Source organism: Bactrocera neohumeralis, chromosome 2 (genome assembly GCF_024586455.1).
Source record: "Bactrocera neohumeralis isolate Rockhampton chromosome 2, APGP_CSIRO_Bneo_wtdbg2-racon-allhic-juicebox.fasta_v2, whole genome shotgun sequence".
NCBI classification, from domain to species: Eukaryota; Metazoa; Arthropoda; class Insecta; order Diptera; family Tephritidae; genus Bactrocera; species Bactrocera neohumeralis.
The window spans coordinates 26,235,183-26,261,594 of record NC_065919.1 but is presented as its reverse complement, the minus strand read 5'-3'; the positions used below and the strand labels follow the sequence as shown (position 1 = coordinate 26,261,594).

Genomic DNA, 26,412 nt, shown 5'->3' with positions numbered 1-26,412 from the left:
TTTACGGATTTTTTAATTCTTGCATCTGCTCCGTTGTGATCAACATATAATCTAATTTGTTACAAGCTCTCCCTTCGAAAAGAGGAAATTATATGTATTATTATCATTGCTCTTCGATGGTAAAATATTTTTAACCGCACCGCTGCTTGACAAAATCAATATATCGCGAAAATCGGCCGAAAATACACAAAATATACAAGTACACGCGCAAAGAGCATCATAAGTACACGCAAAGAGCATCATAAGTAAGTGTTTTTGATTCCAGATCATTCCATCGTATGTTACGTCCACACTATCAGAAATTCTTCCATATTTGCACTTTCACAATTTCTAGGGCTATGACAAGTCCAAGATTTACGTTTACAAGTATTGCACTCGAAAAGTTGTAATGTGGTTAGATAATTGTCGTACTATTCCCTGTAGTATTCCATTTACGACGTTTAGGTAATCTAAATGTTATAGTAAGTGTATCGAAGCACAAGGAAGTACTTTGAATAAAAAAATCTATACTTATAGCTTGTATATATACTTGTAGTAAGTATAAGATTAGGCATGTTGATCGATACGATATTGCACAGTTCTATACAAATATATAACCGGCCACAGATTCATTTAACTCGGCATAGTCAACGGTTCGAACTATTGAGCATATCCAATGAGTTTTTATGGGTTTCAGCAACCCATCGTTTGTGTCTGGTTCTGCAGCTCTTTCGTTCTATAACAGATTCCATAATCAAATCGATATTTAATTTGGTTTTGAATATCAACTGAACTATAAGTAAATTAGTTTGATTTATTTTTGAAACAAATTGCAAATCTAGTTCCATATATTATATCAATATAATTGAATGAAACTTTTTGAACAAGTGGCAGTCTCTTTCAGAAATGTTTAATAACATTAAAACTCTTAAGTTGGATAACCATTTTATACAAATATCCACATTGTAAATTTTATAGTAATTTCTCTCGGGAGTTTAATGTGCAATTAATTGAACTTTGCTCGCATAAAGCGACAATTTAGATCGATCTATCATCCGTTTCCGCCACAGATGGGTCTACGTAACCGGTACGAACGCGGATTTTTATCTTTCTGTCAGCAGTATTTCTCCAAATTACTTCAGACATGTTTTCTACAAGACCAACAACTTCGTTTTACCATAGAAAATAAAAATCTTATTTTAGTGCATTACTTCTTAATCGAGTTTAAACTGGAATTCAACGCGGGTTGTTGTCCATGCTGTAAATATGGTTGTGTGCATTGATAAAATAGCAATCAGCTAACGAATTTTTTACATTAGAAAAATACTAAGTGAAGAACACAAGCAAGTATGACAGCTGATCGTTCATCGAGTATATCGTTAATCGTGTAGCCGGCTGTGCGAAAGGCAAAACTGGGTTCTGAATTATAATCTTAATCATAACTAAATTAATTTGGCTTGCGAAAAAGATATTATCAATTTGATGAAGTTATATTTTTAAATAGGTGGCTACTCTGCTCAAAAATGGTTTCAGGTCTAAGCTTTCTTTAATCACTTGGGCTACTAGCTCTTAGACTTATTTTAATTAAATTTTAAAACTAGAATTTTCAAACATCTGGCAACTTTCTTTTCCTTTTATAATACCCATGTGACTATATTGTGCTCGGGTGTAAAAGCTAATGCGAACGTTTCCCTTTAACTAAATAAAATTTCAAAACAAAATATTTATATTATAAAATATAATATAACGTACATATGTAAATATGTATATTAGGGTGATTCAAAAAAAAAATTTTTTTTTTTTTTTCAATTGGTACTCGCAAAAATAGGTTCCTAGACACCTCTAAGAAAGCCTCTCCAAATATGAGATTTTAATTGTAACGGGAAGGTCCTCCGCCTAACGGTTTTCTATTTTTTCTTATTATCAGATAGAAAAATTTATATCTCGCTTCCAACTACTTGAAAAAATATCTTGTTAATTAGGTTTTGTAGGAAACTGAAGTGCTCTAAAATATGGTCTCTAATTTTTTTAAACCCAACCGTTTAAAAGATATTAACGGTTGAAATTTGACTATTTTGCGAAAAATTCTTTATTTCTTATTAATTTTATAACTCAATGAAAAAAAGTTTATGAATAGATGGAGAGGTATTCTTAGAGGTAAAGGAACCTATTTTTCAGAGTATCAAACGAAAAATAAAATATTTTTTGTGATCCACCTTAATGTGCATTGATGTTTGACGATGAATATCTCTTAAATCACTTAATCGAAAAATCATAGTAGACCATTTTTTAGACTTATTTTCCTAAATTTTATCATTCAATTAATTTTTTTCAAATTGAGTTATAAAATTAATAAGAAATAAAGAATTTTTATAATCAACCGTTAATATCTTTTAAACGGTTGGGTTTACGAAAAATCATATATTTTAGAGCATTCAATTTCCTACAAAACCTAATTAACAAAATATTTTTTCAAGTAAATAAAATATCTGATAATAAAAAAATATAGAAAAAGGCGGAGGACCTTCCCGTTACAATTAAAAACTCATATTAATGGATTCTTAATATGTCTAGAAACCTATTTTTGCGAGTACCAATTGAAAAAAAAAAAAAATTTTTTTTGAATCACCCTAATGTATATATATTAATTGATATCCAGAAGTATGATAAATATAGTAAATTTTATGAAACATAATTACTTAAATAAACATAAGTATGTAGCAACATAAATACACATGTTCACTCGCAGATGAATTACGTCAATAAAGGAAACAAATTAATTCAAGTGTATTTCTGGCGAAAAGAGCTTCACTATGCTCCAGCGAAATACTTCTGCTGATTGCTGCATAAAAAATGCGACTCCTTCAAATATATTGACGCACATACACACTTATGTGATGCTTATAAAATCAATTGTTTATAAATAAAATTAGCACAATCGTTTATAGCCAGGCGTAGCGGTGAAATCTGTATGGGAATTGATGAATTTGTCACTAAACATACACACACACACACCGGCGAAAGCCAGTCATTAGGTTCGAATTAGATAAACAAATTGCTTTTGATGAACAAGTTAAGTTTTCAAAGCCGCTGCTGACAGCATTTGGCACTCGATAATTGTTTGCTCAACATTTCGGCGATTTACGCGCCAAAACCACGGACTCCTTGCGATTTCGACGACTGCGGCCACTTTGCTATTTATATTTACAATATTCGAGTGTTTCACCTGAATCACGGTGGCCTCTATATCTCTGATTAACACTTTGGCGAACGCAAATTGGTGGCTGATGTGACTGTTGGCTGGTGGCTGCTGATGTAAACCTATTTTGCGCTTTAAAAATAGATCGGTCAAGTCGGGTCTTAGCCAGGCAGGTTTTCGAAGCACATATGTGTGTATGTACTATCGTATGCAGAAAATAATATGACATTTAAATTTGCATTTTGCGCGAATACTATTATTTGAGAACGTGGCGCAAGAAATTCACAATATTGTTGTCTGGAATACTATTAGGGCAGGTAAAATTTTGAAATAAATTTTTCATTTTATACTTGGCAAACAAAAAAAACAGGTTACAGAAAACGTTTGAATACCGAAAAACGGCAATGAAGCTTTTTAACCAAATGCTCAGACTTTGTCATTCCCTTTCGCATTGGAAATGTGCTGTGGTTATTTTAATTCGTAAACCCGGAAAACCTGAACATCTGGTTAATGCTTATCGACCTATTAGTCTACTGGTAATTATCTCGGAAGTATTCGAAAGAATATTTTTACACAGGCTTTGCCGGTGTTGGAAGACAAACAGGACAAATGAAAAACTACCAATGGCTTATTATTTGCTGCTAAAGTCTTACTTGCACAATCGGGCGTTCTACGTTAGATACCGTCATGCTGAGTCAGATTTGAGACCTGTTCGTGTTGGTGTGTCCCACGGCAGTGTACTGGCCCCTGTGCTCTACATTCTTTATACAGCAGACCTTCCAGTGATCAAATCCACAATGACGCCATACTATGCTGATGATAATGCACTGCTAGCATCAAGTGGGCACTCTAATACTGTTTCCAAAAAACTACTTATTCAATTAAATGATCTAGAACAGCGGCTTACCAAATGGAACATTGGCATCAACACCGTAAATTCCGTACAAACAGAATATACCCTCAAGCACAAACAAATTGACAAATGGCCCTCAAGTGACTTTATATGGTTAGTTGTTACCAACAAACTCATGCGCAAAATATTTGGGAATTACAATTGATAAGAGACGCACTTGGAAATATCTCGTAAAAATAAAAAGAAGTTGGCGTAGCTATACTGGCTCCTTAGGCCAAAATCCCGCCTCAGTCTGAAGAATAAGTTGCTAATTTATAAGGTAATACTTAGGCCGATCTGGACGAATGGCATTCAAATCTGGGGCAGTGCAGCGAATTCAAATTTAAAAGTAATTCAAGCTTTTCAAAATAAAGCTCTGCGCACCATATTGGGGGCTCCTTTCTATAAGAGAAAAGAGTGCTCCACCGGTATGGAAAGTTGTTTACTGTAAAGAAAACAATCGAAAAATTAGGCAGATGTTTGGAGATTCATAAAAATATATTTGCGACTCAACTGTTGGACAATGGTTTAAAACGTAGAAGATTGAAAAGATTACTCTCGCTAGACCTCTCCGTTTATATATATTATGTTATTTAATTTAATTTTGTCCTATTTTATTTTATTTGATTTTTTTTAAATTTATTTAATTTCATACTATCATAATTCATCCTCATTTTTTCTTCGTGAAATTTAGTTGTGGTCTTTTATAATTAAACAGATTCTGAATGTATTGAAATTTGCAAAAAAATTTGTATCTTCAAATTTGCATTCCTTTGCGCCCGCGCTACAATTCAGAAACTTCTGCAAGGAAATTTGAAGACAGTTTGCCTGCGTTGCCGTTATGGTATGTTACAACTAAATTGGTGCATTCAGCGTACTTTTACAGCGCTCAGAATTGTTTCTTGTTATTTGTCTATCAACCAAGAATACATATTTGTATGTATGTATGCCCAGCAACTAGTTCCACAAATTGAGTCAACCGGTCATTGGCTTATGCCTAGCTTTATCATGAATAATCTGCGCTTGTTTTCCACAAGTATTTTTGGTGTTTGGTGGCTTAAAATGTGTGTAAATTTGCATTTCGCTTCGAAAAACTCACGTGAGCTTAATTTCTTTTTTAACTTTGTTTGACAGTTTCGAAACCGAAGCGTGTCTAACAAGATTTCTGTGAATAAACATATGCCAAAATCGGATCATCAGTAAGCTGTTGTTAAGCAGAATTCGTTTGATAAATTTATGCAAATTTCAAATTAATTATATGCAAATTGCCCATATTTTAGATTTGAAAATTTTTTTATGATTTTAATAATTGAATTCTTTGCTTACAAGAAAAAACTCATTGCAATCAGGACTGCAAATTATGCACTAAAAAAATAATTGAATTAACATTTGACTTAAAATTTATTTTGTTATGTAATTCCAGATACCGGCTTAAACAAATTGTCTCAAGTTTATAATTAAAAATTAATAAAAGAAATTGTTTTAGAATTAGCATTTTGTCGGGTTTGCGTATTTTGTGTTCTACCATTTTAAACGGAGCTAACGACGTTGTTCTTATGGTCGCTCTTATGGGAAAAAAATGGAAAATTCTAACTACAGTCTACAATGGCGTAGCTACAACTTCGAGCGGCCGGGGCCAAGGATGTTCTGCCGCCCCCCTTTATCTACCTACCTAAATATATTCGATATTAAGTATATAAAATTTAGGAAGGCCACGCAAATTCTGAAGTTCCAAAATTCTCACAATACGGTTTTTGAGGAAATTGATAGTAAATTTACAAGGCATCTTATTAAAAGCCATAAAAAAACCATTTTCGCCCTATATCTTGTACACTTTTGACACAATTTTCAGGAATTTTTGCCCGAATTGGAGTTTTAAAAAACAGCGAATATCGTTTTGCCGCCCCCAAGACGTTGCGCCCGGGGCGACGGCCCCCTGGCGCTTCTCGCAGAAAAGGGTGTTTTGGCTCTATGAAGCCATAGTGAAGACAATAATGTTCTATGGTTCTGAGCTCGGTAACTAACGAAAGCTAGTGTCTGAAAGAAGTGTTTGCCCTCACTGCAAATAGCGTCAAGCTACTTCTTCATCAGACTCCTTTGGAACTAGCAATGTACCAGTGGACTTCGTGTGCACTTAACAGCCGCTGGTTGGCGACTGAATTGCTGTTGAGGTTTCTTAGGTATCCCAGATCCCTGTTAGGATCGACCTCTTAACCTAACCTAACCTAACCTAATTCCAAATGCTCCGAATTGCTATCCTAAATCCAGTCAACTGTCAAAGTCGGGTAGGTGATTTACGGTCTCAATTTCAAGTGACAAGAGATTTGGGAGTTGAGCATCTTTTAATCTCTGCCAGTTGTTTATTCGATTCGCCACTCTTTCAATTTTAGGAAATTAACTGAATTCGTGTTAAAGTTTCATTTCTGTAACCTTAAGCAAATTAATCATAATATGTGCTATACAAATAAATATCAACATATGCGTTTATTACTCTTTATGACGGAAACTTTTATAGCCAAAACATATGTTTTCCCACTTCAGTGTCAACAAGCGCTTCTTCTTCACAAAAAAACATCCACCCTTTGCTTTAATAATTGTTTTTATACGATCGCCGACAGATTTCTTGTTTAATTAGCATAAATAGCAAAACCAACGCTATTAATTAGAGCTGGCGTTTAATAACAGAGGTGAATTGATAAAAAATCATAATAAATGCTTGTTTATATAAATAGGTGAGTAGAAAGAAATGGCAAAAAAAAAGAATGAAGTAGAAGGCAGGCGAGCTAATTGAAAATCATTAAATAGTGACACATAACAACACTCGTGGCTTTCGAGGGGAAAACAAAATATTTTGATTTTTATTTCATTATTTTTTTTAATTTTTTTATTTGTTTCTTAATTTTTTTTATTTATTATTGATTTTTGTTTTTCGATTTTATGATATTTTCCTTATAAAAAAATTACATTATGTTTGGTATTTGCATATAAAATCGCTCATATGTGGTATAATTTAACGTCACATAAAAACATATAAATATATGATTTAATTAATTAAATATGCAAAAAAAATAAATACAATAGTTCACTCTTTGTCAAAATGGGGTGTTTCATGAGCGAATCGGAGCGCCACAACAACCGAGCTCTGAAATGCAGCGCCATGCAGGAGAGTATTTCAGTACAGCAGGCAATTGTTAGTAATTCTCTGTGAGCTTGGTTATCTTTGAAAACTACTAAAAACAAGGATTGTTTCCATCGGGAAACAGCTATATCTACAACATGTTTGGCGTTTAAATATCTACAAAGAACCAAAGTTATATACACATATTCTGTTTTTATCTGATTCTAATTGTCAAGTGGTGCCAGATCTGGCTGATTCATCTGCTTCGCAGTTGAATATTATTATTACTATATTCTACAACTCAATGTAGGTTCATTTTGATATAGTTTGTTATTTCCACCAATAGATCGAGACATTCTTTCTTTATCTTCCATGAAACAATAAGAAAACCGAAAGACTATGGTTATCTGTAAACATTAATATATTTCCTCTTGTAAGCACCCTCTTTGTCCGAACAAAAGACTTTCATTAATTGCTGGGATCTTCGCTTGGAAGACACTGAAGTGATCTAATAGTTGGCTTGTTTTCTCTCCATATTCCTAAAGGATTAGAGCGGTTGAGGTTTTTCAAAAAATCAAGAAAATTAATGTCGCTGTCCAAATCCACAGTTGTATCAAGATGATGTTCAGATCGAAATACCATAGCCTATAATAGGTGCCACTCAAACTGATCACCAAATTCCTGTTAAAGATTTTTGTATATCCTTTTATGCTGTGAAGGTATTATTGCCTCGGTATTTCCCGAGTTAATGATTTTCATTGTTTTTAGTTAAAATGTAAGTCTTATCTAGATTAAGGACACGATGTTTATTGATTTTATTTCAGCTAGTTGACCTAGTTTACTAACCGTTTATTAGGCTCTATGCCTTGATTTGATTTCGATCAGTTGCTTATTCGTTTTGTCACTCTCTTAGCTCTGTTGCTTCGCATATAATTCTTATATAATTTAAGGTTTCAATGCTTTCAACTGCATAGTGCTCGACGCTGGTATTTTCCTCGCCTTTGTGCGTGTAAAAATTCCAATTGCATTATGACATAACTGTAATGCATTGTGTTTTGACACTCCCTTTTACATATTCATTTATAAAAACACATTTTTTTCTTTTTAATTTTTTCGACTGCGACTTTTAGCCTGTCGCGGCATTCCCTTCTTCACCGTTCGCTGTCTTTCGCGCTCTGTTTGCGTTCTAAAGCATTCACACATGACTTCCAAATTGTAATTGTTTACTCAGTGTCATTCGCCTGCTGTTGCATAAGTCACATTTAAATGTCATCACAAATTTGAAGGCCAAAATTATTTTATGCAAATTAACTTACATAATTCCTTTGTAATATTTACAATGTCATCAAATATTATTGTTATTATCGTACAATCGAAAAAGAATGCGCTTTTATGTAAGCGTCCCCCCCAATTAAGTATGCATAACGCATTACTGTTGTCTGGCTGTCCGACTGTGCAATTGTCAAAACTGCTTAAACGCTCAAAGAACTTGCGCGGGAGCAACGAATTTGTCGTGTCGCTCATAAAGAATTGCCGATTACACATAAATTTACGAATGCATTTGAGTGTGTATATGTGTGTGTCGTGTGCAATGGAATGCATTCGCACGTATTACTGTAATTATGCATGAATTACGGTATTTGACGCCATTATACATTATATGTATGCATATGAATGCCGAATTTTATGTAAATGGCGATTATTTTAATGAGCGAGTATTTTTGGTGCCTACAACAACACTAAACAGACAAATGATATTTGAAATTGAGCTGTAGCTAGAATAGTGGTGTCCAAATTAAATATGGTTACAATATGGTCGTAGAACATAATTGGACGATAGACACTGCTTACGCGGTTATAGCCGAGTTAACAACAGCGCGCCAGTCGTTTCTTCTTTTCGCAATCTGGCGCCAATTGGAGATACGAAGTGCATCCAGCTCCTTCTCGACCTGAACTCTTCAACGGAGTGGAGGTCTTCCTCTTCCTCTGCTTCCCTCGATGGGTACTGCCTCGAATATTTTCAGAGCTGGAGTGTTTGCGTCCATTCGGACGACATGACCTAGCCAGCGTAGCCGCTGTCTTTTAAATCGCTGAACTATGTCAATTTCGTCGTATATCTCATGCAGCTCATTCTTCCATCGGCTGCGATATTCGCCGTTGCCAATGCGCAGAGGACCATAAATCTTTCGAAGAACCTTTCTCTCGAAAACTCGTAACGTCGTCTCATTAGATGTTGTCATTGTCTTTGCCTCTGCCCCATATAACAGGACGGTGATGATGAGTGACTTGTAGAATTTGTTCTTTGTTCGTCGAGAGAGGATTTTCCTTCTCAATTACTTACTCAATACAAAGTAGCCTGTTGGCAAGATTTATTCTGTTTTGGATTTCGAGGCTGACATTTTTGTTGCTGTTAAAACTGGTTTCAAGATAAGCGAAATTATCTACGACTTCGAATTTCTGACCGTTAACAGTGACGTGGAAGCCTAGTCGCGAGTGCAACGACTGTTTGTTTGAATACAGGAGATATTTTGTCTTGCCCTCGTTCACTACCAGACCCACTTGCTTCGCTTTCTTATCCAATCTGGAGAAAGCAGAACTAACGGCTCGTATATTGAGGCCAATGATATCAAAATCAACGGCGTACGCCAGCAGCTGTGCACTCTTATAGTGTAGTTGTACCTGCTCGATTAAGCTCCGCAGCTCGAATTATTTTCTCCAGCAGTAGATTGAAGATGGGGAGTCGGCTTGTCTGAAACATCGTTTGGTATCAAACGGCTCGGAGAGGTCCTTTCCAACGGAGCTTTTGGTATTGGTCAACGTCAGTTTGAAAATCTTGGCCGGCAATCCATGGGCCTTCGCCGCTTGGTTGTTCTTCAGACGGGTAATTGCCTTTCGAACTTCTTTATGGTCGGGCAATGGAACGTCTACTCCATCGTCATCGATTGAGGAATCGGGTTCACCTTCTCCTGATGTTATGCTTTCACTGTCATTCAGCAGGCGGGAGAAGCATTATCTCCATAATTTTAGTATGATCTGGTCATCAGTCACTAGATCACCTCTGGCGGCACTACAAGAGTATGCTTCGGCCGATGTATATACATATACATATGTATATGTCTGTTATCAATAACTTTGACAGCTAACTACTCTCATTAGTGACGTTGACAGCTTCTATGAAGAAAAAAAATTACATCTGGTCACCTTTCAACAATCGCATGCCGCATCTTGTTGATTTGCACTATTTTTAATGCATATTTCTCCGTCGTTGCTTTTCTTATCAATTCGTCGAGTTCAACAGCTTCAACATAGTTCATTTCCACTGACTGAGCACACTGTGCTCATGCATTGTTGTATTATTTAAACAGGGATTTAGATACGAGTATAGCAGGTTCGTTTTTTATCCAGTGCACATCACTGAAGTGTAGCGAGCACCGCCGTACATTAATTAAAAACTACTAAGTAGTTGCTTAGGGCCATATACCATAAACCTACAAAAAGTCACAGATAATTCTTCTGGCTTCAAATTGTCTCTTCCGCTCTGCTGATTGTTGATTGCTACTGTCGTACTTTACTGTTTGACATTTGTTGCATGGCGACGGCAACAAACAGAGGCACAAAGTTGACATTAAATATACACGGAGGACGAGAGAGCGCTGAAATGTCAAATCTAAAACAGTATTGTTGTAGAAAATGTGCCAGTTGTTTTAGTTAGGATGAAATGATAAGTGCGCTCGAAGTGATAAGTGCGAAATTGAGTTGCATACTTAAAACAATTGTATCTGACAGCTGTCAACTGTCAAGCTGTCAAGAAGAACACATGAAGAGAATTAGTATCATATTTATGTAGCTGATTTAGAACATTATACGCAAATTAGTAAGCAATCCTTTAATCTAATTGGTAGATTTTATTATGTTCGTATTTGCACTATTTGCACATTTAATAATTAAGTAATTAGTCAAATTCCATAGCGCCTTCCTGGTCGGCTGTCAAGGCTATCAATAGTAAACCAATAAATTTAATTATCATATTTATTTACTGTTTTCTGCAATTATTGCGTATAAAGTTTTTATTAAGCTTTCGTTACTTCTTCAAGCTTTTAAATTTGAGTATGCGCATTTCCTCTCTGAAGAATTATTCGTGAAAGCCCAATGACTCTTCTTGAACATAAAAGTGTAACCCTCATTATACCGTTGAACTATAGCAAAAACAAAAGAGAAAAACTGCATAAATAATTTAATAAAATATCAAACATTTTTTTTTGATGAAGCGATTTTACTCGTCATTTTGTGAAAGCTCCAGTTTTTTTAAACTATAGCGTTTATCTAAGCTTTTCGAAAAAGTTGCACACTTCTTCTAAATATGTGACAACACCTACATACATAAAATTTACATATTATTTTAATGCAAAATATTTTCATTGAAAGCTCCAAGCTTTTTTCATTTTGTTAGCTGTATAGGTATATTAATTCTGTATAGCTTCAAAAATCGTAAATCACTATACATTAAAGCATATAACTTTTATGAAAGCTCTAGTTTTTCGGTAAAAGCTCTTATGATTTCATTTGTCATATAAAATAATTAAGCTTTTCGATCAACTACACTATATTATAAATATATAAATATGTATATATGTAGATATATTATGTTTTTGTGTTTAAGTTGTATGAAAGCGCATGACTTCTAAAAGAAAGCTCTAACGATTTCGTCGTTTTTGTGTCGGAAAACGATTATGACTCTGAATATATTAGTAAAGGATAGAATTTCGAGCATCTTCGAAAGCTCATTAAATATAAGCAATTTCAATTCGAGATTTTTTATGAAAGCTCTCAGGCTTATTTATTATTATGATAAAAATACGCTTGTATCCGTTAATTGCAAAGATATATATAAATTGTATAATTTACGCGTACTATTTCACGAAAGCTATAAGTTTAAATATTTTAGTGAAAGCTCTCATGATTTGTTTTACATCATTATGATAAAATATGCTTTTATGCATTAATTAAAAAAGTGTATATGTAGAAGTTATACGAATTTTAATATTTATGAAAGCTGCAATTTTTTAATAAAAGCTTTACTCGAACATTTTAATCTCACACTTTTCAATTTGTAGTGCGCAAGCATATTCTACATTGCTTCACCTTTTAAGAAACATGATAAAGCAGGAATATCACAATTGCACAAATATGTTCGTGTTTATAAATAAAAGCTTTTTATCACCTCTGAAGGCTAAAAATATTTAAATTTTTCTTTCTCGTGCGAATGCATAAAAATTCCCAATCAAAATTTTTGCGAAAATCAATACACAAATTTAAGATTTGACGTTGTCACATTCGCTCATGTGTGATACAGCTGAGTGTTCGCTGGAGGGGTGAGCGCGAAGTGGCGGCAACTTTCACAAAATTTATTACCGTAAAACACTGGATATAACCAATACGGAATATTAATTTCTGCAGCTGGCAGTGATATACAGTTGTCTTAATTTATGCGAAAATGGCACGCACACACACACTCAGATTTCGATTAACATACACATACACATATATATGTATGTATGTATACATATATGTATGAAACACATGCACATGCCCAAAGAGTGTGTTATGCAAATTTGTATATAAGTGTATGTGTATGTAATATCTAACAGCGGGCGCTATTGTCAACTGGCCAAACACACAAGTAAAGCGAGCACACACACACCACTTCGTATGTGAAGTACGCGCTTGAATGGCAATTATTTAGTTTTGAAAAGTCCGCTTCGTTTTTGCTGCTGCAAGCGAACGCTTGTCCATTTTTAGTTTTGCATTTTCAAATCCACTGTCCCCGAAATCCCAGCTGCGGCGGGGTGAAGCCTGCAATTGCATTTCGCACGTGCCGAAAATTCAAAGAACACCAGCAAACGGGCGCTCGGCTGCACGAGTGAATGCTCAACGCTGTGCTGAGTTTTTGAAATAAATTTGAACTCAAAAACAATGCCAACAAGAGCGCAGAGACCCACAAATGCAGAAAATGAAAGGCAATGAACGATGTTAGTGGCGGCTGCACAGCTTTTTAGTGTCGTCGGTCTAAAGTGTCACAGTAGTTTTCACTTTTATTGACAGCCAGTTGAGCCGATTACGTTCAAGGAAGAAGAAGCAGTGCATATTTGGCATGTTGACAATTGTATTGAATTGTTGCTATGAAGGTGTGACAGAATTTTTCGTAATTTTTTTTTTGAGGTTTTTTGACTTTAGGAAGCGGTCCCTAAAACTAGTTTCCTACATAATTGATAATAAGACTGAGTGAGTTGGTGCGTGACTTTCATGAGTTTAAGGCAAGGTTTGGTAAATATTTACTGCATTTTGTTAAACTTTTTCGCAATGTTTCAAACATATTTTCCAAATTCAATGATAGTTTGAATTTTGAGCTATTTTTTGGAAATTTACGGTTTTACAGATAATCCAAATGAGGGGTGGCCGCCGTGTCTTAATAAGAAGGCATGCGCATTATCATTTCTCAGTATTAGGGTTCGAACCCAGATTTCGACCAACATCAGAAAAATATCAGTGACGAAATTTAAAGCTCCTGTGTAGCTCTCCTATGAAGTTATTCCTATGCGAGTTATATTTTCGCACAAAATTCATCAGTCGTTTAGCTAAAAATTAAAACTTATTCCTAAAAGTCGAAAAGTTACTTCTTTGGATTAAAATGTGCAAAAGCTTTTTAAGTTCCAACTGTGCAAAGTTTAATGATTTCAAAGTATATTACAAAGTATTCAATAGTAGTTTCTGAAAAAACTTTTTAATAATTTCTTTTGATATGTGATATTTTTTATTATATTTTAATACTCGAAAAAGCTCTTGAAGCTTTATGATTCGAAAAAGCTCTTAAAACTCAAAGCTTAACCACTCACAGTGTTTCTTCGATTCACTACTTCTCTACTCGTTATTTTTACGCGCTGCTCTCTTGTCTCAAAATGTCATGTAAAAGCAGCAACAATGTTATCGAGTTAAATACGTGCGAAAGAGTAGGCGGATATCTCATTCAAGTCTTCATATGACCGCTAACTTCAATGCTCCCAAGTTTTGTTTTGCATATTTTTGGCCAGTTTTACTATTGTGAATGGATCAAATAACAAATTATTCTCAAAAATGATTATACCACGATTTTTTTGTTTCTAAAAACTTAAGACAAAATGGATTATAATTGTTCATAGAAAACAAAACTAAAGGGTTGCTTAAACGTTTTTTGACTGGGAGAGAAGAATTTCTCTACCAAAGCAAGGATCGTAACAAAAATCTGCATGCGTCAGACGACATATGCCTTAGTCAGAGTTACTTTAAACAACCAGAACACTTTGTTCGATTCGCTTCTCTGCAATGTTTGGCGAATCGAAGACAGCTATTATCATATAACTGCAATGAAATTTTTTTTAAACAGTTATTTCATAAATATGAAGATTTTGGTACCTTCAATTTATTCCTATTGCCCGATTTTTTTCTTTCACGATAGTCATAAATTAAAAAGACAAAATTGAGAGGGAGGCGGTGAAGGTGTTTATGGCTCCACTGTAAATGACAGTCAGTGCATGTATGAAGTTAGTTGCGTTCGAAGTCTGGTCGGTGAATTGTCTTTTGTCGTCGACGTAGTTGAGGAAGGACCTCTTGATGCTCTTAGCATCCGAGAACACCGCAGTAGAAACTGCTTGGAGAGGAGTTCATTATACTTCTTAACTAGGAGCATGCGCGCATCACTATGTAGATGTTCGATAGGAGACATCAAAAGGCATCCCGTAATAGTCCAGAGTGCAGGGTCTGCCATGTCTGAAGGTTCCTTGTATACGTACCACTGAATCCAGGCGACCATATTGGTGCGACGTAGTTAAGGACCGGCCGGCCGACTTCCTTGTATGTTTCCAACAATCTTTTCTGTCTTTTCCCATGTGCTGCCATCTAGCGACTTGAGGACTCTGTACTTTGGCAATAATCGCGTTCGTGTGAGAGTGAAGGAGCACAGGCTGTCGAATATCACACCTAAAATCTTAGGGTTGTTGACAGTCGGAATCTTGACGCCATCGACGGCAATATTAAGGTCAAATCTGTACTCCTTCGTCCAGTTTGTGGAATATGGTCGCTGCGGATTTAGTGGGGGATAGTGTTAGGTTTCATGCACCGAGGAAGCGAGAAAGGTCGGAGAGATAACCGTTTACTTTTGAGCACATGCCATTGATTCCATTGCCCGACGTTATCGTGCAATCATTAGCATACAAGGGAGTTTCGAAATCTATAAGTTAAACAGCAGCGGGGAGAGGACACCACCCAGCGGAACCCCCTGTTTAGTTATTGTTGATTTAGAATTTTTACCTCAATACAGTACGAATGATTGTCGATCGCTCAGGTAGTTCATAGTTCCACCTCTTCAACCCTGGAGGGAGCGTAACTTTTGCGATATCCTCAAGTAGCGTTGTATGATTAACTGTATCACAAGTTTTTGACAAGTCCAACGTTACGAGGATCAACCACTCGCAGGGTGGTTTTTGGTTGAGGCCATGAACTATCTGGGTGTTAATGACGCTAACGGCTGTGATGGTGCTGTGAACTTTTCGAATGCCATGATGGTGGTTTGCTAGACTCAGGTGGTGCGTGAAGGTCGGGAGTAACGGGCTCTCAAGTGTCTTCACTACTGGGGAGAGGAGTGTAGATAGACTTTCCTTAATGGCATTTTGGGCATTTAAAGAGTGGTCAGCGACAGGTTGAGAATATTGGTAAGGAAGCGTACTCCCGTCGAGCCTAAGTGCTTTAGCATATCTTCAAGAGGCGTCTCTAATATATGGTTTAAGGATTTTTTATTAGCTAATTATTATTATTTTTATTTTTTACTACATTGGTTTACACAGATACACCTGATATAATATAGAAAAAGATTTTCCATAAAAATTGTGTTATAAAAATTAAATTTTTACTCTGAAAACTACAATAAATAACGAACTTGAAAATGTGTATGTATGCCACAAGCTGATAGTATAAGGACATGCCAGCAAAAGTATTTCATTAAAACCAGTAGCCTTAGAACATATAATTAAATTGTGCCACAAATTATAGAGAAAAAATTCAGCGCGCGAAAATAGAACTGCAAGGGAAGTTTAAACTCAAACAAGTGCAAAATTCTATTAAAACAAAACAACAACAAAAGACTTGAAGTGGAACAGTGTAAAGCAAAGCCGAGCAAAAAAGTGCGGAGCGACATAATCGCCTGCACCACAGAGTGCGCGCACAGCACAATAATTAGAGAGCGGGCGCAGCCTGCGGCTCCTGTGAGCTCATTAAAAATTAAACAAAGCCGCGGCACGAGAAAAATAAAAACCGTTGAGTGAAAAATAGCAAATAGCAAAGCGTTCGGCGTAAAAAATAAATAAAATTGAAGTGCGACAGCAGTTTAGGCCAAAGGCAAGCAACAACAACACACACACACAACAATACTATGCGCCTGCTAAGAGTGCCACAAACGGCAGACAATGCGGCTGGGGCCGGCGCGCAGCTGGCGCGTGACATCATTATGGCGGGTCCAGCGGAACAGCAAGTGGCGCAGACACAACAGCACCCGTATCACAACATCAGCGCCATGCATATCGTGGATGTGCAACAACTGAAAATGGCTAAAAGCATTGCGGCCAACAACAAAAGCGGCGCAACAACAACAACGGCAAGCAACAGCAGTCGTCGACGCAAACAGAATAAAACAAAACACGCGCAACATTTGCAAAACGCCACTGCCATTGTTGGGCAGGACAACAATTACAACCACAACACTAATGAGCAGCATGGAGACAACAACACCACCACCGGCTTGTTCGCAAAATCAAGGTCGCTCGAACGTTATACCAAGCCGCCGCATGCCACATTGCTGGCGCTGGAACAAGACGCAGCGCTCACACCAAATCTGAATGTCTCACCACGCCGCCGTTTTCTCTCACCATTCAAATCGCTGAAGCGTCGCAGTCGCAGCAGCAGCAGCAGCGGTGGCGGCAGCAGTCGTTGCGACTCGCGCGACGTTGCGGCAGCCGCTATGCTGGCGCTGCAGCGCGAGCCAACGCAAGAAGTGCGCGTCGAGCAATTCACCACAGCGCAGAGCATGTTGCAGCAACATGTGGCTAAACGCGCGCAACACTTGCACTCGGCGAGTTCGCAGAGTGGCGACAGCGGCACGGGCGGCACAGAACTTGAAATGGAATTGCAGGACTGCAGTCGCGCCTCTGCGGCCGCGAGCAGTCAGCTGAGTCTCAGCTTCTCGCAGCTGAGCAGCGGCGCTGACGGTGACGGCGAAGTGGACGATGACAGCAGCAGCGATGCGCCGGCCGTTGAGGTTGGTGTGCAACGCGTTGTGTCAACGCCGTTGCAATCTCCCGCTGGTAGTCAACTCGGCGCGTCTGCCGGCGAAGGCATAAATATTGTTGAGACGAATGCACGGTGCGTTGACGCTGCGGCGTCTCAAGTGTTGGCGGAGAAACAAGTGGTCGGCGCTGTTGTTGACGCCGATGTTGACGTTGATGAGGCGCACAATTTCGCCGTGACTGTGGACGATTTGGATGCTTCGTTTGCCGAGGAGTCGCTCTATACGATCGGCAATATAACGCTCGTCGATGACACATACTCAAATTATGATCCGAAGAATGACGCGGAGCGTATGTTCCTGCAGGTGGTTGGCATATTGCGCGATGAGAACGAGGTGCGTTATGTAATGTATGAATTTTTGATTTAAATGCAAATGAAAACAAAAACATTGAAAATAAAATATATTTAAGTGTCCTCTTATAATGATTAAGCAATATTTTCTCGAATTATTATTATTTAATTAGTAATTTTCCATTGACAATTTTTTAATTATTCCATTTTATTTAATACACTCTCTCGCTACGTGTTGCCACAGTTCCCATATAAAAAACGAGTTTTCACAAAAACATCTGATTGTGCGCTCGAAACTCTGTGTTCTTAATTAAATAATAAATTTACAATGCGCAAATAAAGCCTCGGCGCGGCAGAGCGCAATTGAGCGCCATTATGTGCGGCGATTATATTTAAGTACCGTACGTTTGCTATTATTTCACCGTTATTTTGGGTATGAATATTAAAACGGTTATTTAACTACAAATAAGAAGTAATTAATTAATTAAAAATTAATTTTTTCATATAAAAAAAAATAAAAATTATTTAAATAATATTTCTGGTTTCGTATTATGTGAAATGAAATAAATAAAGGGTGTCCCAAAATTAGATTAGCAAGATTTAAGTACATTTAAAGCGACGTGTCTTCATTATTAAAAAAGCGAATTTTCCACAATTTTTTTCGAGGAAACTTTTAAATTTATTTATCCAAAAATTTGCACACATAGTATCTTTTAATTGAATCTTAAGACTTCGTATTAGTAAAAATATTTATTTGGAAAGAAACTACAGCTGATATCCAGGAACTCCTCTCAAAAAAGACGTTTTGCGGTGACCACTATATCTCTGAACTGAGTCCTCTGCAAGTGAAAAACAAGTAGATTTCGTTAAAGTAATGTTAATTCTAGTAATTAATCGAAGGAACAAGCAAAATAAAATAATTTTTTGTAAAAATTGCGGTTTCTCAAAAAAAGTAAATTTTTGACAAAAAGTTCGGCCTTAAATTGTTTATACAAAAAATTTTATCGGTATGAAAAATTTTTCGACTAATTACTACAAAATGTGTTAAAGAAGCTCATGTAAAAATTTGTGACTAATCGGTTTAGCCGTTTTCGAATAACGTTGGTCACCGACTTTGAAAACACCAATTTGATAAAAACGAGTTTAATGTTTGGAATGCACTTCCAAGCACTCTGAAAGGGCTTTTCAAATAAGTCGATTTTTTAAATTCTAACCGTATATTACCTCTAAAGACACCCGTAAGTTCGAAAATCTTTATATTAAGTAAATGGAGGCTCGGCGAAGTATTGACCCCGATTCAACCTATTTTTGATACACATAGTTACTATTGTCAGGAAAGGATTCTATTTGAATTTCAATTGTATATCTCACACATTGACCGATATTTTCGGTCAAAAGTCAACTATAAGTACCGGCAACCACATTTTCGTCGTAGGGACTTAAAGAATTTTTGTTGGATTTAGACAATTTTTGATCATAAGATGGCATATTTTAAAGGTATTTTTCGTGCAAAGTTTTATCCCGTTATATTAATTTCTTCTTGATTTGTGTAAAGGAAAGTGCTTTAAATTTAGTTGAAATCAGTCGAGCGGGTCCCGAGATATACGACTTCACCTAAGCCTTCTCAATCCATGCCAGAGGTAAAATTTAATGTCTCTGTAATATTTAGTTATTGATTTATTGCGCTTTTAGTAGTTTGTAACAATACCGTTATATGGGGAGTGAGCGGGGTTATCTTCCGATTTCTTTCCTTTTTTAGACTGTCGGTAGCAGTTCTTATAATATTTGCGCTAGGCGAATTTGGTTGTTATAGCTTTAGTGGCTTAGGAGATATGTACATTAAGCTAACAAAAAGAGAGCCACGCTCATTTTTTCAAAATTTTTTGCACACAGATGCTCCTTGTCACTGCGATATTCTATGCCATATAAGAGTTCAAACTTAATTTAGTGCTTTTGGCATTTTATAGGTTTTCGGTTAATGGCGATTTGTGGGCGTGGCAGTGCTCCCATTACGCCCATCTACGAACTTGTTCTTTTTTGTGAAGGAAAGTGCATATGAAGTTTCATCGAGATATCTCAAATTTTACTCAAGTTACGTTCCTCGCTAACGAACGAGCGGCTGGTCAGTTGTCTCCGAACACTTGGAGAGTCGGGACAAACATTTTCGCTCGACGGATTTCTGTGAGCGATGCAAGCCGAAAATGAAGCGTTCGTTAGAGCAAAGCTACGCGATTAAATTCTAAGTGAAACTCGGTAAATCTGCGACAGAGACGTTTGATATGATCAAGCAGGCTTACTGAGATGTTGCTTTAGCAAGTGTCTTTCGGTAGCACCAGGCCTTTTTGGAGGGCCGGGAAGAGGTCGCAGATGAAGACCGTGCTAGGAGACCTGCGACTTCGACAAACACCGACAATGTGACTCGTGTGCGCAAAGTTTTGAACTCAGACCGTCAACTAAGCATTCGCTTATTTGATCAGATGTTAAATTTATCAAAATCTGTGGTTCATGACATTGTGACCGAGCAGTTGAACATGCGCAGGGTGTGCGACGCCAGAAATTGCGGCGAGTGGAAGTGTGCCCAGAAAATTTGAACATGTTTGAAAGTGACCCGCCATTTTTTTAATAACATAATCACAGGTGACGAGTCATGGATCTTTGATTATGATCCCGAGACAAAGAGGCAATGTTCCTTTTCTTTTAAGACGACGGAGGGGATCCAAGCAGCATTTATATTCCGCAAAATGCCTTCCGTGACACTTTCAATGCTTGAAAATCGCGCGAAGGAGCCTATTTTGAAAGTTTCTAAAGAATTGTAACGATTGGTTCAATAAATTTTTTAAAATCGAATCAGACCTATTACTTTCCGGACAAACCCTGTATATATATAACCCAATATCTACAACCGTTAGGTGAACAAACTATTGTACTCTGTAGTAAAATACATTCGTACAATGAAAGCGTCTTCAAAGTCGCCATTTACTCCCGCCATTATTACTACTAAATGAAGGAATCATGAAATTTTATGACATCATTAATATGTCAGTCCTTGCCTTTGGGTGCACAACCACACGGAAGTTAACAAAGTTCATAATTTGGGGCCTCAGAGCTGTCACATACACCAAATGAGAAGGATATACATATATACATACGTATGCACTTATTTGGCTGAGTCGCGCTTCTCAAATAATTAAAAAAGAGAGAAATAACTTTTTTATGCATTGCATTAAATTCTCCTAAAAAACATGTTCAAAGCAAGATGGCAACGGTAAAATATTTTAAGTCCCCGCTGCCTTTGCACCGTCAAGCCCGACACTATTTGCTACTCTTTGCAACTTGCCGCTCGCTGCATTTGTCACATCGCCTCCGCTAACTCGTTTCATTGCCTGACGTCATTACTTTCCATTCTTTGCGAGTTTGGAATTTTTCGCCATTTTCAATTTAAGTTAATTATGAAAAATGATTGTAAAGTTTTGCGCTGCCAAGAAGCTTTCAGCTGCAAATATGAACTATGCGCGTACGAAAGCATGAAGTCGCTTGCAGCGCAGTGCTGCATACTTTTTACAGGGCAATGCCTCGCTATAGTTAATGCACATAAAGTAACATATATATGTATATGTAGTTATTATATGCCCTCCTGGTGCAACATTATTTATATTACACATACAAGCACGCTTGCATTTTCCGCTTCGAAAACTAACCGTGTTATGACTTTGTATGATTTTCACCCTTTTTTGTGTAATTTCGAACATTGGCACTCGCTGAGTATGTCCTGTGCCAGTGTTCTTAGTGACCAAGCAATCGCCTGTGTGTCCAGGAGGCATACACACCGTATATGGATATCAATGTATGGGTCTCTGAATTTGCCATTCTCCTTTTTCACACAATTTTTAAGTCAATTTGATATCCATTAACTGGCGCATTTCTCAATTAATTGAATAAAGGCCATCTGATAAATTGTGTGCAGTTAGTGGTTAGACCATTAGTTGGCTAACAAGTCTAGTATGAATATATGGAATTTAGTTTTGAAATTCTTAAAAATTGCACAGCGGAAATTTTGCTTCAACAAATCCTGAATTCTTCTTAAGAATTTATTGAAAACCGCAAAAAATATGAATAACTCTCAGTGTAAAACTCCAAATGCAATTGTGTTGCTGTCAATTGTCAGCTGCTAACAAACAACTGTCAAATATTGTATTGTAAAAATTTAATTTTTATTCTTTGTATTACGTAGGACGACTTGAGAGTCATTGAGCCCAAATTGTCCAAAAAGATATCGACAAAAAGTGGACAAATGAAATTTAATTTAATCGAATGAAAATCTATAGGCTTATTTTGAGGATCTTCAATGAAGCTATAAACCTCTGAACCTCGCACCATTTATATATGTATGTACATTGATTTCAGACTCTCTTACATACATTGTGACAAAAGAGTACCCGGAAATTATAATTCAAATTCCCCGAGTAAACGATGTGTCAAAAGAATACATATATTTTGATAAAGTGGTAGGGCTACCCTTAATTACTATGCCAAATATGAGCGCGATCTGTCAACCTGCCTAAGTCGGTACACCTCAGTAGTTCCTTGCGATTTTTACAATGGATAAAAATATCGAACAAAGAATTTGTCTAAAATTTTATATTTCTAATAAAATTTCGTGTGCGGAATCGTTGCGAATGTGATTTAGTTTCGACCTTTCGACCTTTTCAACTGATGAAAATACATTATTAAAAAAGTCAAAGATATGGTGCTTGAAAATCATCAGGCAAGTGTTAGAAAGATGGCAAAAGAGCCCGATATCTCTCGCGAGTCCATTCGAAAGATTTTTTAGATATGAAACGTGTTCTTTTCGAAAAGAGTGCCGTAAACAGGTCGCTTTGGACACGCTTGATCGTGCGAATTCCGATCCCACATACATGACAAGCATTATAACCGTCGTTGAGACGTGTGTTTATTAGTCTAACATGCAAATCAGTAAACAATCATCGGAAAGAAGAAGAAAAAAAACAGCCGAAACCAAAGAAACAGACGGTCAATAAAGAGTTCTATTTGGCCACATTGAGGTGTTTGGTGAGAACATCCGTCGAAAACGGCCCGCATTGAGGAAGAACAATTCATGGATTTTACACAATGATAATGCACCATAATATCGAGCCACGATTGTGATCGAATTTAATGTCAGAAATGCAATGAATACCATCGATCAACCATCGTATTCACCAGATTTGGCTAAATGTGATTTTTTCTTGTTCCCAACTTGAAATTGCCGCTCCGTGGAACCCGTTTTCAGTCGATAGAAGAGATAAAAAAAAATTCGCTGAAAGAACTGAGGACCATCACAAACGAAATCTTTTTTTTTTTTTTTATTACAAACATTTTTAAAACTTTAACAATGTTTGATATCACTACAACTAGTTTCAAAAACTAACGAGCAGTTTGATTTGAATAACTTAAAAACAAATTACATAGAAATTAATAGTAATATTCATACATATATGGTATATAATTAATTCCTTTATATTTTAGCTTCCAACTAAGCTATGTGGTTTTTTTCGACATAATCGACTAGAGCGGCATGTGTCTAAAAGAAGATTTCTCGCCTCCTCGTTCACATGTGCATTAAGCCTTTTGTAGTGCGCATCTGCCTGACTCCTTATGTCTTCGGCGACTGTATTCATCCTTAGGTCTCGATGAATATCAGCATTTCTGCAGTACCAAAGAGCATGCCTCTTAGCTCCTTGTTTTATCATCATTGGCACATCCCCACAGTTGCGCACCATATGACCATATCGGGTTGATATTTTGTTTATATAGAAGTAATTTGTTGTGTATGGAGAGGTTTGACCTTCGTCCAATTAGCCATTTCATTTTCGACAATTTCAGATTAAGTTCAATCCTTTTTATTTTAATATGCTCTTTCCAACGTAATCTAGCATCGAGCGTGATGCCAAGATATTTAGCTGTATTTGCGTATGGTATGCAGACATCTAGAATACTTATAGGTTGATAAGTGATTCTTTTGTTTGTAAAATTTACATGAACCGATTTGCCACCGTTTAGTTTTATTCTCCATTTTTTAGTCCAGCTTACTACAGAGTTGATTGCATGTTGCAGGTTTAGCACAGCTTTTTCTCATCAGCATCAGCAAAAATGCCAGTCATACTGTTTGGTGCTAACGGTAAGTCTCTTGTATACAGCATATATAAAAGTGGACCTAAGATACTTCCCTGAGGAACTCCTGCTTCAATTTCTTTTAGTTTAGAGAATTCATTTCCTTGTTTTATACGGAAAAATCTCATGGTGATATACGATATACGATTCTAAAAGAGCACAATACTCAACCGGAAGACATGATTTTAGTTTTTGCATAAGGTCTTCGTGCCATACCTTGCCAAACGCTGGTGCAACGTCAAGGAATACAGCTGAGCATACATTTCCCTCCTCCAGGGATTTTTCTATTTCTGTTGTTGCTCTATGAATTTGTTCTATTGTTGAATGCTTATTTCTAAAACCGAACTGATGCGATGGTTAACTGCTTTTCGTCGATTATTGATTTTAATCTTAGATAAATTAATTTTTCAAAAAGTTTGGAGATTTGTGGAAGTAGTGAAATTGGTCTATATGACGAGACTACGTGCGGATACTTTCCTGGCTTAGGAACCATAACAACTTCGGCAACTTTCCAAAGTCTTGGAAAATATGTCAGACGGATTGCTGTATTGAGAAGATAGGCGAGCTTCCGTAAACATTTGTATGGTAACTGCTTTAACACTTCAGCTGTAATTGAATCGAAGCCAGCTGCTTTCTTAACTTTTTAATTTCACTTTTAAGTTCACAAATGATGATTGCTGGGATTGTTCCTACTGAGGAACGCGATTTCACTATCCTCGTTTGGACGAAAGGTTTCAGCTAGGTGTTTTGCAAATGCATTAGCTTTATCACAATCACTTCTAGCCCATGTATTGGAAGCAACTTTTAGTGGTGCAACGTGACTTGTTGGACGTTTCAGATACTTTGTACTTTTCCAGAGTGAGTAATCATATTTTTCGTCAGCGGATAGTTGAGATAAATATTTATTAATTGACTCATTCTTAATATGAGCAATTTGTCGTTTTAATTCTGCTGTTGCCTTATTAAGGTTGGTTTTGTCGAGTGGTGAGCGGGATTGTTGCCATTTCCGTCGTAGCTTTCTTTTCTTAATTAGAAGGATTTTTATTTCTTTAGGGTAATTTGAACCTACAATTTTCCGCTTTAACTCCGGAGTATCATCCCAAGCTGCTTGTTGAATTTCTTTCGTAAATGTGTTAACTTCTAACTTTAGTTGTTCAATTGTTGTGATTTTCGGACACTTTTTTTAGTCTGAAGTATTTGTTTGAACGAGGTGCAGTCCGTATTTTTGTTGCATAGTATAGCTTCAGACTAAGATCTCTTTTAACGACTGTTTCACTTGCTGTTAAATATAATGGGGAGTGATCAGAGCTTAGATCTAACCCACCTTCTATTTCTACGAAATTTCAAGATATATATTCTTGGTTATAAAGAAGTCTATTACATCTGGTATTTTGTTGGTGTCCGTTGGCCAATAAGTTGGAAATCGTTGACATAAGCGTATTACGTATGGTGGGGATTACTTTGAAAGGGCAAAATAAATACTGATCTATTGAACTACAAAACTTCACGTAATGTTGTGGAGCCAAGAGATGAAAGTTGAGAATTTAATATTCATATGCAAAAATCCGATTTCTTCACAGTAAAAAGTTTCTAGAATTTCAAAATAAATGTAATTAAAAATTACATTGGGATTCTTCATACATGTTTCTATGTAAAAAAATTATAAAAATTTTCGCTTCTTCTTTCTTTCGTCAATTGCTGTACTTCACTTCAAACATTCTGGATTTAAACTGAATCTTAGAAAAAATTTATTGTTTGCTCTTAGAGTGGATCTTAGTACAAATTTTAGGTGCGTGTCTTGGCTACTTACCTGTCAGAAAGCTATGCTATCCTCCCTCTCTAATTTTTCTCAATGTCACTCTTTCTCTTAGATAAAGATAATCTCTTTTTTTCTGTGGCGTAAAATAAAAGCATGTTTTGAAATTACAGAAATGCAATCTGTGTAGGCTATGAATTTTTCTTGGAATCTTTTTTTGGTTTTTATGCGCTCACAATGGTTCATCACACATACATACATATGTATGTATATAATACCTTTGTGTGCTTAGTTGTTTGTGTGTTCTCTGTTGACATTTATCGTGACAACTGTAGCATGTAAAAATTATTTACTCATATAAATTCCGAGCATTAATATGAGCACAACAACAACAACAACAAAGCCAAACAAGCAAGAGACAAGCTCGCAAGTGCTGACAAGCTTATTTAATAACGAAATTTATGAAAATCCCGCAACGCAGCCGTCAGAACAAGTAGCTACACACACTCTCACGAACAAGCTGACATATGCAAAGCACTATGTATATGTGTGTATATATTGACATATGTGTAGTTATCTGTATGTGTCTGTGTGCCCTGCTCTGGCTCAGAAGTCAACGAAATGTTTGCGTGTGC

At 36.5% G+C, this 26,412-nt stretch overlaps 1 protein-coding gene across 12 annotated transcripts in view; it reads left to right on the top strand.

Moving 5' to 3' along the window:
* LOC126759481 (dystrophin, isoforms A/C/F/G/H) overlaps positions 1-26,412 on the top strand; it is a 558,659-nt gene that overhangs the window by 493,006 nt on the left and 39,241 nt on the right. For 3 of the 12 annotated variants that reach the window (XM_050474395.1, XM_050474378.1, XM_050474386.1), the window contains exon 2: positions 16,270-17,893. The exons of the other annotated variants lie outside the window; for them this stretch is intronic. In XM_050474395.1, the coding sequence (XP_050330352.1) occupies positions 16,649-17,893 (1,245 nt within the window). In that variant the 5' untranslated portion in view covers positions 16,270-16,648. The remainder of the gene's footprint in view (positions 1-16,269; positions 17,894-26,412) is intronic. 12 annotated transcript variants of the gene reach the window in all.